The sequence below is a fragment of the Perissodus microlepis genome, chromosome 6, assembly GCF_051167445.1.
Source record: "Perissodus microlepis isolate ML-2025 ecotype Zambia chromosome 6, ASM5116744v1, whole genome shotgun sequence".
Classification (NCBI taxonomy): domain Eukaryota; kingdom Metazoa; phylum Chordata; class Actinopteri; order Cichliformes; family Cichlidae; genus Perissodus; species Perissodus microlepis.
Genome location: NC_140466.1, coordinates 3,801,350 through 3,814,788, shown reverse-complemented (window position 1 = coordinate 3,814,788; position 13,439 = coordinate 3,801,350). Strand labels below are relative to the sequence as shown.

At 39.0% G+C, this 13,439-nt stretch overlaps 1 protein-coding gene across 1 annotated transcript in view; it reads left to right on the top strand.

The window, feature by feature from the left end:
* dnah6 (dynein, axonemal, heavy chain 6) overlaps positions 1–13,439 on the top strand; it is a 56,810-nt gene that overhangs the window by 26,509 nt on the left and 16,862 nt on the right. Inside the window, exons 40-61 of the mRNA XM_084930252.1 lie at positions 196–318; positions 918–1,100; positions 1,421–1,564; positions 2,685–2,906; positions 3,500–3,647; positions 4,092–4,249; positions 5,066–5,197; positions 5,554–5,725; positions 6,632–6,778; positions 6,900–6,973; positions 7,079–7,233; positions 7,644–7,875; positions 7,961–8,113; positions 8,763–8,903; positions 9,354–9,596; positions 9,808–9,975; positions 10,103–10,338; positions 10,793–10,937; positions 11,126–11,242; positions 12,271–12,394; positions 12,531–12,727; positions 13,073–13,276. Coding sequence (XP_084786378.1) covers positions 196–318; positions 918–1,100; positions 1,421–1,564; positions 2,685–2,906; positions 3,500–3,647; positions 4,092–4,249; positions 5,066–5,197; positions 5,554–5,725; positions 6,632–6,778; positions 6,900–6,973; positions 7,079–7,233; positions 7,644–7,875; positions 7,961–8,113; positions 8,763–8,903; positions 9,354–9,596; positions 9,808–9,975; positions 10,103–10,338; positions 10,793–10,937; positions 11,126–11,242; positions 12,271–12,394; positions 12,531–12,727; positions 13,073–13,276 — 3,618 coding nt within the window. The remainder of the gene's footprint in view (positions 1–195; positions 319–917; positions 1,101–1,420; positions 1,565–2,684; positions 2,907–3,499; positions 3,648–4,091; positions 4,250–5,065; positions 5,198–5,553; positions 5,726–6,631; positions 6,779–6,899; positions 6,974–7,078; positions 7,234–7,643; positions 7,876–7,960; positions 8,114–8,762; positions 8,904–9,353; positions 9,597–9,807; positions 9,976–10,102; positions 10,339–10,792; positions 10,938–11,125; positions 11,243–12,270; positions 12,395–12,530; positions 12,728–13,072; positions 13,277–13,439) is intronic.

Here is a 13,439-nt window from a genome sequence, read left to right as displayed (position 1 = left end):
CAAACAGAGTGAAAGTGGAACTGGATCACTTTTGTTGACAGTAAATTGGATTATAAATTAATTTGCAGGGTCTTAAACATGAGCTCAAGAATAAACATTTAATGCTTTACTAAGAATATGAAGCTGGATTATAATGGACTCTCTTATAATAGGAGCTTGTAAATCTTAAGTCGTCTTCATAATGTGTATTTGCAGGTTCAGGACTTGGCTGTGGCATCTCCAGCCACAGTAAGTCGCTGTGGAATGGTTTATGTTGATCCTGATGAGCTCAAGTGGATGCCCTACGTGCAGACATGGATTACTGGTCTAGGGGACAGGGTATGTGCATGTTATATCTCCAAATTCTAGATTTCTGTTATATTATACAGATAGGATCATAAGTATTTTGACAGCTGCTCCTTTGCTTCTCCATGGAACTGCGCAGCCTCCTTTATGGGATTTTTGGACAAAATCTATCCTGTTCTTCCTGTTCTTCAGTGTAACCAGGTGTTGCACCTTGTTGTAAACCCTCTGGACTTATATTGATATGAAGATATCTCTTTATTGCTGACTACTGCATTCATATAGCCATTATAACTAGTAACAGATGCAACATGTTGTATATAAAGTTAGATCATCTAAAACGAATTCCCTGTGGAGAAATGTATTTAAATTTAAATGTATTTTTATTTTTATCCCTATAGGTTAATTTTTACATTGTAGTCAAATTGTTGTTTTTTTGCAGTGCATAGTTCTTCCCTCTCGATCTCAGTCCTACCTCTGGGCATCAAGAAGACTATTACTAGGGAGTCTAAGCCAAACTAGCAAGGTTACTTTATAAATTGTGTAGATAATGTAAATGCATGACTCTGCATACACTTAATATCCTGCTCCAATCTTCTCTGTAAACCTCATTTAACTTTCTCCTGTCTCTCCAGCTTCCAGACCCAGTGGGTGCATACCTGATGGAGATGTTCAAGCAGTACGTGGAGAAAGGTCTACAATTTGTGTCCAAGCATTGTGTCCAAGCAATTCGCCAAGTGGACATCAGTAAAGTCAGCACTCTGTGCTCCTTGCTGGAGGCTCTTCTGCTGGGTAACGGAGGGCCAGACCTCAAGATGGTACATTTAACACAAAATGTAGCTGTCATGTTTAGTCCTTTTTTTGTAAGATGCATCAAAAGAATCAGTCATTTAGTCCAAACAACAATTTTGCAAACTGACTTGACAATGAAATAAAAAAAGTTAATTTTTTTCCACAAAGGAAAAGCAAAAAATGTACAGGCAGCAACTTAGTTAAACCAGCAATGCGTTAAAGATGAGAGTGTGCTACTTCTGTTCGACAAGACAAAGCCATAAGTTATATACATGCTTCTTGTAGAATTATTGACTTACTCACCCATGTTCTTACTTATTGATATGTCTTCTTTTTGTGGTGCCAGAATCCCAAGCACCTTGATGGTGTACTATGTCAGACCTTCATATTTTGCTATCTATGGGCCGTAGGTGGCAATCTGACTAGTTCTTACTGGGATGCTTTTGATACCTTCATCAGAGAGCAATTTGAAGGCAACAAAAATGCAAAGGTATGCACCTGTGACCACCACACCTACAGAAATGGATGAGCCTGAGGATAATGCAATCTAAATTATTTATTTATTATAGAACAAAACTGGGCAGTTTATTCAAATCGGTCAAAATTCATACACTTGTATTCAATGTATATAAAGTGGAATAATTTAAGCTGTTCACAGAGTGCCGTATCAAACTATGTTAATGGAGCATTGACTGGAAGGAAAAGTTTATTAAGAATTCCAGATGTGAAACCGTAATTTGAACTTAACACACATAGGCACTCACATCCACACAAAGAATTGTACAAAGCAACACTTCTGTCACGGTCTGGCTGGCAGACCGTGGGGATGAGGAAAGTAGGACCCAAAACGCAGGACTCTGCGATGCCACAGTGCACTTTATTTACAGTGAATAGACAAGTAAGTCCAACAATTAACTCAGAGATGTAATTTGCCAATGGTGCTCATCCCTTGCTCCCAGTGCGTCCCGTGCTGTAGCTCCCTTAGTTTGTGTGCTCCCCAACTCGCTTCTTCGCTCGACTTTCCTGGAGGAAGAAGGGAAAACCACAATTAGCCACACACGCTAGCCGACTATCAAGACCACACGCCTAGCACTATACCGGTCAAGAGTAATAATCCCACGTTGACTGTCGCCGCGAGTCCAGGTTAAATACCTCTTCCTAGCCGGGAGGGATGATTACCACCAGCTGGTCAGGTAATCAGCTGCAACAGCAAAGAGGGACTCCCGATGACGACAGTCGCCCGGACACGCCTCTCCCACGACGCGCGCTTCCGTCAACAGCCCCGAGGACGGGGGGAGAGAGAGAGAGAAGCAGACACACGCACTCTACATACAAACGTGGACAAAACAGTAGATGACACAGACCCCAAATAATAGTCGTAAAAATAATAATAACAATAATAATAACCACTGCTCACGGACCCCTGAGTCCTCCAGAGCCGGGTCCGTGACAACTTCACCAAAACTGCTGTTACCAAAGGTATTAAACAATGTGAGTGAAACTGAACATTAATGATTTAATGTTTTTTCTAGCTAATGGCATTTGGGCTGATACTTAATAAGACACCTAATAATTTTGTAGTAAGTTTTTTACATTTGTGTGTTTTGTAGCTCCCGACGTGTGGTACCTTGTGGAGTGTCTACATGAATTTTAATCACAGGGATCTGCAGTTATGGACAGCTATAATCCCTTCATTTAAATATAATAGGGAACAACCTTTTTTTGAGATGCTGGTTCCCACTACAGACACTGTTCGCTATGGATATCTGATGGAGAAACTGCTATCCGTGCGCCGTTCTGTACTCTTCACTGGTGACACGGGAGTGGGAAAGGTAAAGAATCTTAGAACAGATAATAAAGGGTACATTTTATAAATCCGAAGCTTTTCTGATATTACTTGATGATGCAAAAAGAACAGCTGAAAAAAAGCACATACGTCTAGGATACTTCAGACTCCTTTTTGCACTTCATTAACAAAGACCCACTGCATGTGTTGCAGATGCCTTGCTGCAGCCACACTTAGCTTTGGACAGAACGCTGCACATGCATGTCATATTTTGTTGAGATTTGGTTCTGTGTGATTTGTGGAACAAACATTCCCATGCTTTTGGCATGACATATGTAGAAGGTTAATTGTATATATTAGTGCCACTGTTTATTTCATTCACCTGAATGACTCTGTGTGTACTGATGGATCTGGCAGTTTCCACTAAATTACTTATTATGATGGTGACATATTAATAAAATGCTGAGGAGTTTTAGAGGGGAAATAGCACGAGTCTGCAGCAATGCTTAGTTATATATTTTCATATCCAAAATATCCATGGTGCTAAAGCAAAGGTAATATTTTGGTGTTGCAATTTAGAAAGGAATGCAGATATCAAAATATATATGTGAAAAGTAATTGATGAACATGTTCTTGCAGACTGTGGTGGCCCGGGGCCTTCTTAACAGGATCCAGGAAAGTGCAGGATATCTTCCTGTCTTCATCAACTTCTCTGCTCAGACCTCCTCTGCCCGTACACAGGAGATCATTGAGTCCAAACTGGAGAAAAAGAGAAAGAACATTTTAGGTAAAAGAGCAAGTTTGGCAATGACAACATAAAAGCAAACCCAAGAACCATACATGTTGTGTCAGACTGTCATATGCATTTGTTACAATTGTTTGCACCATCTGGACAGCAATGTAGCTGAAAGGAAATCCTTTGAGAAACTCCAACTGATGAAGTTTTTCAGACAAAAGCTACCATCTTATTGTTTGAATTATAGGTCCATGCTTGTCAATGACATGTCTTCAGGGTCTAACTTACAGATAACACATTAAGAGGCCTTTCTTCAGCACATTCCCAAATTGTTCTGGAGCTGCTTAACACACCCATAGAGTCGCTTCCTTTCCATTAGTTTAACAGTTGCTTCCACTATTCATCTACACATCTACTGCCTGCCCATTCATCCAATAGTGCTTACACATTTACTTTTTTCCTTCTTGAATATTTATTATTTTTCTCTCCATGTAGGTCCTCCAGGAAACAAGAAGTTGGTGGTCTTTGTGGATGACTTGAATATGCCTAAGCTGGACAGTTATGGATCTCAGCCTCCTATAGAACTCCTGCGTCAGTTCCAGGACTTTTCTGGGTTTTATGACAGAAACAAGTTCTTCTGGAAGGAGATCCAGGTATGCAAATAAGATGAGCTACACTGTAATGAGACATTAAAATATAAATGTGTGTGTGCATATGTGAGACTCTGGTTGCAGTTGAGGTTTTAGACTTTTCCAAACAGTTTAAAAACAAAACCACAAGAAGGAGCATTTTCAAATTTTCAGATTTTAGAAAGATTATGGGGCATGTTTCCTATAAGTACAAGCACGTATCTAAAACAAGGGTAGAACAGTTCTACTAGCACAGCTGTTCTAGACTAGCTATAAGTTAATTGCTCATAAGTCTTAACCTTTTGTTTTTAGTGTCTGTACATTCTACGTTCGCATAAATATTGCCTACAAGTAAAGACAAAATCGTTCTAGTCTGAACTACTGTGGATGTTTTCCCCGTGTTCAGTTTTTGAGCACAGTTAAAAACCTCATTTGTTCTGTTTGGTGTTTTTAATGAATACTAAATCCATTTATGTAGGAAACCCAGTCATCTTGTGGACTATTTGTTAGCTTTTTTACTCGCCATTTATAGAATGAGAATGAGAATCAGAATGTCTTTATTGTCATTGTCGCAGGTACAATGAAATTAAAAGTGGTCTCTGATCAGTGCATCATCAATAGAATGTTTACTACCTTAACTTGTGCTATACAAACACACATATACACACAGGCACAACTGATTTTAGAACATTTCTGTACTGTCCTTAAATGCCTCACACAAGGAACCCCTCTTCTTAAATGGAACATTTTATTGTCAATGGTCACATGTCAGGAACAAGTAACATACTAGCGTTTTATCAGCTGTTGAGTAGTCCCTTTATTCTTTCTTTTTCTTCTCAGGAAATGACCATTACAGCAGCATGTGCTCCTCCAGGAGGGGGGCGAAATCCTGTGTCCCCCAGATTTATTCGCCACTTCAGCATGTTGTGCCTGCCAACACCCTCGGACACCAGCCTCAAACAGATCTTCAAAGTCAGGAGTCCTCCAAAATACTGACTCACACACACACAAACACACACACACACACACACACACACACACACGTATGTAAAGAATTACATTTTAGGGAGTAGTGTTTACAGTTCAAAAGATATCATGTCCGTGCTTATTTATTATTATTTCAAGTTAATCTTGACAGATTAAGAATCTTTATTGAGTAGTCTGTATGTGTTATGTCCATGAACTTCTCTCTATGAGATGTTGCGCTTACTTTAAATGTTTTAATTTTTCCATTTCCTGCTCTGCCAGTATATGTAATTTTCAGTATACCCCTCTTCATGCCCTCTCATTTGTGTTACAACCACTTTTCATACCCAACCTCCTTCCAGGCTATACTGAATGGTTTCCTCAGTGAGTTTTCCCAGGCAGTGAAGGACTGTGCCGGACAGATTGTGGATGCAGCTGTGGAGATTTATAACCGTTTAAGTGTGGATCTGCTGCCCACCCCAGCCAAGTCCCACTATGTTTTTAATCTCCGGGACCTCTCCAAGTGTGTCCAAGGTGAGTGTTCCTTTGGTCTTTGGCTGCTTTTTCATTCATTGGCAATCCAGTCCTTGTATCTGACTATTTCCAGAAGAATTATTTTCTTGGTTTGTTAAGTGGCTTAACACTGACCTGTGAACCATTCAAGCAGGAAAAACACCCCTAACTGAAGAGCTGAACCAGCATAAGTCTACACATAACAAACTTCACAAAGAACCAATTTCAGATTGTATCTTCGGGCACTTTGTTACTAGCAGCCTGTTGCAAAAACTCACAATTTGTTGCCATCTCTTGAATCTATGAGAAATGCCAAAAATAACACAACTTGACCATCATAAAATTTTACTTTTACAATGACAAGGTGAGTCGCAGATTATTAACCGAATTTGATCTCAGGATGGTGTGCCCTTAAATAATCTGGGGAAACAGGACAAGTAGAGCACAAAAGAACAACCTACTTCAGATATAGTATCTAAATGTCCTTAAGAAATAGAAAAAATATTCAGGAAAGTCCCGACACAGGACCTGAGAGATGTATTTCAGAGCAACACCCACACAGTTTTTATCAGAAGTGGTCTCGTTGGAAGGGTGGGTCTCAAAAAAATCCCTTTTTAAGGAATGAAGAGAGGGAGAAATAGTTTGCTAAATTACACAAGAACTGGATTCCTCAGAGTTTGTACCTTGACATTATTGAAGCAGTGTGGGACCATCTATACAGGGAATAGAACAGGAGGAAGTCAAGCTATAAATAAGAGCTTTGAATGTCTTCGGCAAACCTGAAGAACTATTCCTGAAGACTACTTTCAAAAACTGCAAGAAAGCTTACCTAAGGGTTCAGACTGTGTTGAAGAATAAAGATAGTCTTACCAAATATTGATTTTCAAGCTTGTTGTGAGTATATAGATTTTCTTTGTTGATTACCAGGCATACTGCAGTGTGAGCCAAGTCAAGTAAGAGACAAGACCCAGATCTTCCGCCTTTTCTGCCATGAATGCCAGCGCGTATTTCATGACCGACTCATCAACACCCAAGATAAGACCTACTTCAACACCATCATCTGTGAGATGGCCAGTAAGAACTCTCACAGTCCAGCCTCAGACTTTATTTTCTGAATGCTCAGTTAACTGTTATCAGCTCAAAATCTATATTTTGGTTTTATGGGTTTAAGATAGACCTCTCTCTTTTTTGCCAGGGCGATATTTTGACATCCACTTAGAGTCTTCACATTTTGTGTCTCATCCCATAATATTTGGGGACTTCATCAAGGTCAGGTTTTCCTCCAAGCAACTTATTTACAGGTCGACACAAAAATACTGCACATTATTTACTGATTTGCAGTTTTGTTCTGTGTCCACCTAATCATCCACATAGATGCATGCAGAAAAAGAAGATCGCCTGTATGAAGACCTGACAGACATGAATAAGATCCAGACTGTACTTCAGGACTATCTTGATGATTACAACATGACCTTCTCCAAGGAGATCAAGCTGGTTTTCTTCCAGGATGCCATTGAACATGTCTCCAGGTGAGTGAATTTAACTTATTTTTGTGTAGTTTCTTAACAGGTAGTTGATTTAATTTAGCTGTAGTTGGGACAAACTGAGTCACCCAAAGGCAGTAGCAATACGAGTGATTGTGTTTTATTGGTTTTTAAAATAGAACATGCAATGACTGTGATATGGACTGTAAGGATCATTTATCCATAATAATAATTACTTGCATGTCTAATTAGTAGACATACCTTCCACATAAGTAAAATGCAGGCACTCTCTTTCTTATTTTAACATCAGTAATAAAATTTAACTGCACATCTTCTGATTTTTTTTAAAGGTAGTGTCATATCAAGTGATTTGATCTGATTATAGCTAGCAGTACATTTTCTAAATGACACGATGCATGTGCCATATGGAATGAAATAATCTTATTATTTTTTAGGATTGCTCGTATGATTCGCCAGGAGCGAGGCAATGCCTTGTTAGTCGGGGTGGGAGGTACAGGCAAGCAGTCACTCACTCGCTTGGCAGCCCATATGTGTGGTTACCGCTGCTTTGAGATTGAATTGAGCAGAGGGTATAACTATGACAGCTTCCATGAAGACTTGAGGAGGCTCTACAAGATGGCTGGTGTGGAGGGCAAAGATATGGTGTTCCTCTTTACAGATACTCAGGTATTGCAAAAAGATTGCAACAAAAGTACTTACAGTATTTCAGTTTCTGTGTACTTACTGTGTTTAACTATTAAATCTGTTGTAGATTGTAGTAGAAGAATTTTTGGAGTATATAAACAACATGCTAAACTCTGGTGAGGTGCCTAACCTTTTTGAAAAAGACGAGCTAGAACAAGTACTTGCTGCTACCCGCCCTAAAGCCAGAGAGGCTGGAATCAGTGAAGAGAACAGGGATGAGGTATGTACGGTACTTATGTAAATACATAAAGTGTAGAAAACATGTGTCATTTAAGCAGTAAAGATTAAATACAGTGTCAAGTATATCTACATTATTTGTGAGAAAATAAATGAATTAAAATTTTCTGTGAAAGTTAGGATAAAGTTACAGTCAACAAAAATTAACAAATACAATCTCGACACAGAACTTTGTTTTCGGATACTACCCAAAATTTTAACAAATTAGAATGTGGGAAGAACGTGGAGTCATGAATGTTCATATCCTGAAAAGTGTTGTTTTCTAATCGAGTGGCTTTTCTTAAATGTAGGAAATCATTCTTTAACTACCAGATATAATCACTTAGTGTTTTCAGCGACAGTACATAGATCTGCAACAAGATAAACAAAATGAAATTAAACATTAATTTCTGATATAAGAGAAGTATGATGAAGCCTGACCTTTGTGAGTTGTTTAAAGAAGATAATAAACACCTAGCAAAGCATCTGAGATTCCCACTATGGGCTAAAATTTCCACAGACTGTATAAAAGCAGACAGTTAAAATCAGTGTCCCAGGCAAAAGGAAAGAACACATGAGAGCTGATGCTATTTGCCTGTTGTGATCTTCTATGTGTGTGTGTCTTTTTTACGTGTCTGTGATGGTGCGTTCAGGTGTTCCAGTTTTTCATCTCCCGTGTACAAGAAAAACTACACATTGTGCTGTGTATGAGCCCTGTGGGCGATGCTTTCAGGTCCCGATGTCGCATGTTTCCTTCACTGGTTAACTGCTGCACTATTGACTGGTTTGTGCAGGTATGCTGATATAACTCTGTTTCTCTGATATATATGAATCACTCAGTGTATACGTCACTACCCTTGTCTATGGAATCACTCTTGTTCATGTAAAATATTTCTAATATAACCCTTTTTTTTTACACCACCGTCCCTTTAGATTGAATTCTTTTTCATAATCTATAGCTTTAAGGTAATCCTATTCTGATTCCTCTCTTTTATAGAAAAAAAGAAGTTTCATCATCGTCATGGAAGTTGTAGTTTCTATATTTTTTAAGCTTCTTTTGAACTTATTAGTTAAAAAAAAAAAACTTTTTACAATTTCTGTTTTTAAATAAATGTTTTATCTGCTGGCGCTCTGCTGAATAACTGTTCAGTTGACAGGAGCTAAAGGTCAAAGCTACATATCGTTGTCCTCGCTGCTAATTTTATGTCACTTTCCTCTCTTTCGCTGTACGTTCTGGTGCTCAGTGGCCCCGGGAGGCGCTGCTCTCTGTCTCTGAGGCCTTTTTCCAGAATGTGGACTTTGGCAATGAGAAGCTAAAACAGAACATCTCTGCGATGTGTGTCGAGATACACGTTAGTGTCACTGAAATGGCTGAGCGCTTCTACTTAGAGCTGAGACGCCGGTACTACACCACACCTACCTCCTATCTAGAGCTTATCAACCTCTACCTCAGCATGCTTGGCAACAAGAGACAGCAGTTAGTTCTGGTATGGCAACACAATTATGGGCAATTTTTCACATATGTTGTTGATGATGAATTGTTAGCTGATATTGTGTAGGAAAAATAGCAGCTAGATACATTAGCTGGTGGTGAGTGCTTATAGTCAGTTTTATTTTTACTGTAACTGTAATGCATCATGAGTTGTTATGTTGATTATGTCAAACATGATAATTATTTATGCGTGTGTTTCTGTATAGGCCAGGGATCGTGTAAAGAATGGTGTCACTAAGCTGCTGGAGACCAATGAGCTTGTAGACAAAATGAAGGTGGACCTTTCTGCTCTGGAGCCAGTCCTCAAACAAAAATCTACTGATGTCGATGCCCTCATGGAGAAATTGGCTGTAGATCAAGAGAAGGCTGATGAGGTCTGTCTGTGTTTTATCACAAAACTTTCAAAAACGTGTCTGATGTTGCCTATATTTCAATTATAAATCATGGTAACTCTTTGTCATTACTTCATGAGCATAACTAAAATAATTCTCCTTGTCACAGGTACGTAAAGTAGTAAAAGAAGATGAGGCACTGGCCCGAGTTAAGGCTGAAGAAACCCAGGCCATTGCAGATGATGCACAGAGGGACTTAGATCAGGCTCTGCCAGCTTTAGAGAGTGCCAACCAGGCCCTCAGATCTCTTGACAAGGCTGACATCTCTGAGATCAAGGTGTTCACTAAACCCCCAGCCCTAGTGATGACTGTCATGGAGTCTGTCTGCATCTTGCTTGATTGCAAGTGAGTGTGCACTATTTTCTTAAAAAAATAATAGATAAATAAATAGCTTCTTAACATGATACACTTTTATTAGGTATCCATCCTGCACTGGTGATGGTTTCTTAAAGTGCAACTCTTTATAATCACAATAATAGAATCACAATGATGTAATAACTTTATCACTCCTTCACTTCACCGGGACTATTTTTTCAATCTTATGTATTTTGCGTTTAACATTAAACAGAGATAACTTGTAGATTTCACCATTCACTAATCTACTCCATTGTTGATCTGAATTAAATCTTCACAATATCATATCCTCTTTAGGATTTTGAAACTTGCTGTTCTGCCCAAAGAATTTTCAGTACTTTGAAAAGATCAACTAATGTCACGGTCTAATGTATCGAGCAACCGTGACATTTCTTTAGTCCTTATTTGTTAACAGTGTCTCACTAACTTTCTTCTCTCCTAACAGACCAGACTGGCTAAGTGCCAAGCAATTACTGGGCGATCCCAACTTTCTCAGGCGTCTGACAGAATATGACAAGGACAATATCAAACCTAGGATCCTGCTGAAACTACAAAAATACATCAATGACCCTAATTTCATGCCTGAAAAGGTCCGTTTGGATATTTTGGCAGATTAAAAAATGTCAAAGTACAAACAGAGCCAGTGAAAATAACAACTTCTTACTGTATCATTATGACTAAACACGTGGTTTTTCAGCTAGTATAACCCATCAGAAATTCTGAAATGTTTCAGTATGTTTTTGCTTGGCCTAATTTCTTATCGTGTCGCTCTTGTTAGGTGGAAAAGGTATCAAGGGCGTGCAGGTCCATGTGCATGTGGGTCAGAGCTATGGATCTGTACTTGAGAGTCTTCAAAGAGGTTGGCCCCAAGAGAGAAAAACTGGCCAAGGCACAGGTCAGTTACAGAGTGCATTGTTGGTGTGCCGTCATTGTTAGCTGAAGCTGAAATAAATTCATGTTCTAGGTTTACCTCACTAAGGAAAAATATGTTCTTACAGGCTTGTTCAAATGTAAATTATTAAGTGTTTCAAAGTAATTATAAGGATTCAACCTGTAAAAAAATAACAGGTTTGTCCTGTGGGAGCCCTGATTTAGGGTTTTAACATTATCTATCAGAGTTGTGTTAATTTTAGCCACATCATACAGGTTAAGGGGGAAAATATAATTAAGATATGAAATAGTTTGTAATATTTTGGGGTTTTTTTGGTTTGTTAATAGTGTTACACTAAACCAGGACAAAAATATCTGCATTTGTGGGACTATGACTGCTGACATTTAAGTAAAATGTTGATCTAAACATTATTTCTTCTTCATAAACATAAGAAAGAGTTAGTGTCATCTGTGTTACCTGCTATATATAAACACAAAGCAACTTAATGTCTTTAGCAGACATATTACCAATGCACCAGATCGTGATAGAATGATGAGGTCTAAAGAAGGAGATGATCAGTTTGACGCTGTTCACTAGTGGATCATGAATCACAGTTTACATAATGGAAGTTTGTAAGCTACCCAGTCTAAGATGGGTCACTGCAAAGCCAAGTGTTGGTGGTGGTCTTCAGCTCTCTCATTAGTGTTTTATTCCACTCGCTGTTTCAGATTATTGGGGAATTTTAGAAAATTTAAGGCAGGAGACTGCTATTGTCAAGACAAACGCATCGCTGGATTTCTATGGGCTTTAACAATGTTGTAGTACTGTAGCTAGAGCTATGCAGCTTATTGCTTTAAGGAGCAGTGAAGATTTTGGCCAGAGTACGTTACAGCACTAAGTCTGATGTAGGTTTGGCATATGTGCACTAAACTTAATGATGAGAAATAAAAACCAGACCAACACATACGATACTTCCAAATATTGCTTTAATGATTCCTGTATGATATTACCCTACCATTTCCCTCTTCATCTGTGCTTACTCATTTGTGCAGGAAGAGCTGGATGTGACTATGGCAACCCTAAAAGAGAAGCAGAAGAAGCTTCAGGAGGTGGAGAACCAGATCAAGGTCCTGCAGGAGCAGTTTGATAGCAGCATGAATGAGAAAGAAGATTTGGGTGAGAGTTGTGCCAAAAAGTACAACATAAAATATACTCTGTGAAATAAGTTCTACCATCTGTCTTTTATTAAATGTTTGATGTAACTTGCTGTCTTTGGCTTGCTAAAATTCTTTCTCTTTCTTTTTCATCAAAGTTAATACGATGGCTCTGACACAGGCCCGTCTGATCAGGGCAGGGAAGCTAACGTCCGCTCTTGGTGACGAACAAGTACGCTGGGAAGAAAGTGTAGCCCTGTTTGAGCAAGAAATCATCAATGTTGTGGGAAATGTCTTCATTGCAGCTGCTTGTGTGGCATATTATGGCGCATTTACTTCCCACTATAGACAGCTGGTAGGTACAGGTTTATTCTGTGCTTTTTAAGGTTTTACAGGCTGCTCTAACAAAGAATTAGCAGCTTGTGCCTTTAGTATGAGTTTAGTCTAATTTTTGAAAATCAGTAGAAAATAGGACACCACATAAGACAAACAAAAGCTGGGCCCAGTTTTCTCATTACTGCTATTGTGCTCAGTCACACGCAATCCCCACTATCGTAATGGCCTTACACCTTGTTTGTTTTTATTATAACACAGGAAATAACATGTAATAATAAGGGATGAAATGAGGAAAACAGTAGAAACTCTGGAGGATACAACCTGAGTTGTTGTGCTTGTGTGCGCTCTGTTTCCCTCTCACCAGCTAATTGACCAGTGGATAACGCAGTGCCAGAACCTGAACATCCCAATCAGTTCCACTTTTAGCCTGATTAACATTCTTGGTGATCAATATGTCATCCGCCAGTGGAATGCAGAAGGTTTGCCTCGTGACACTGTTTCTACAGAGAATGGCATCCTGGTGACTGAGGGCCACCGGTGGCCTCTTATGATCGACCCACAGGATCAGGTGAACTAGAAACAAGTTTCAAGTAGCATCCATGTAGTGCCGATAATTCCAACACTGATTACTTTATGAATGAAATGGGTTATTTTTTTTAACACTTCTCAATTATCTGTATAATCCCAAGTCATTAATATTCATTTCACACATTTATTACACGAGAACCTTA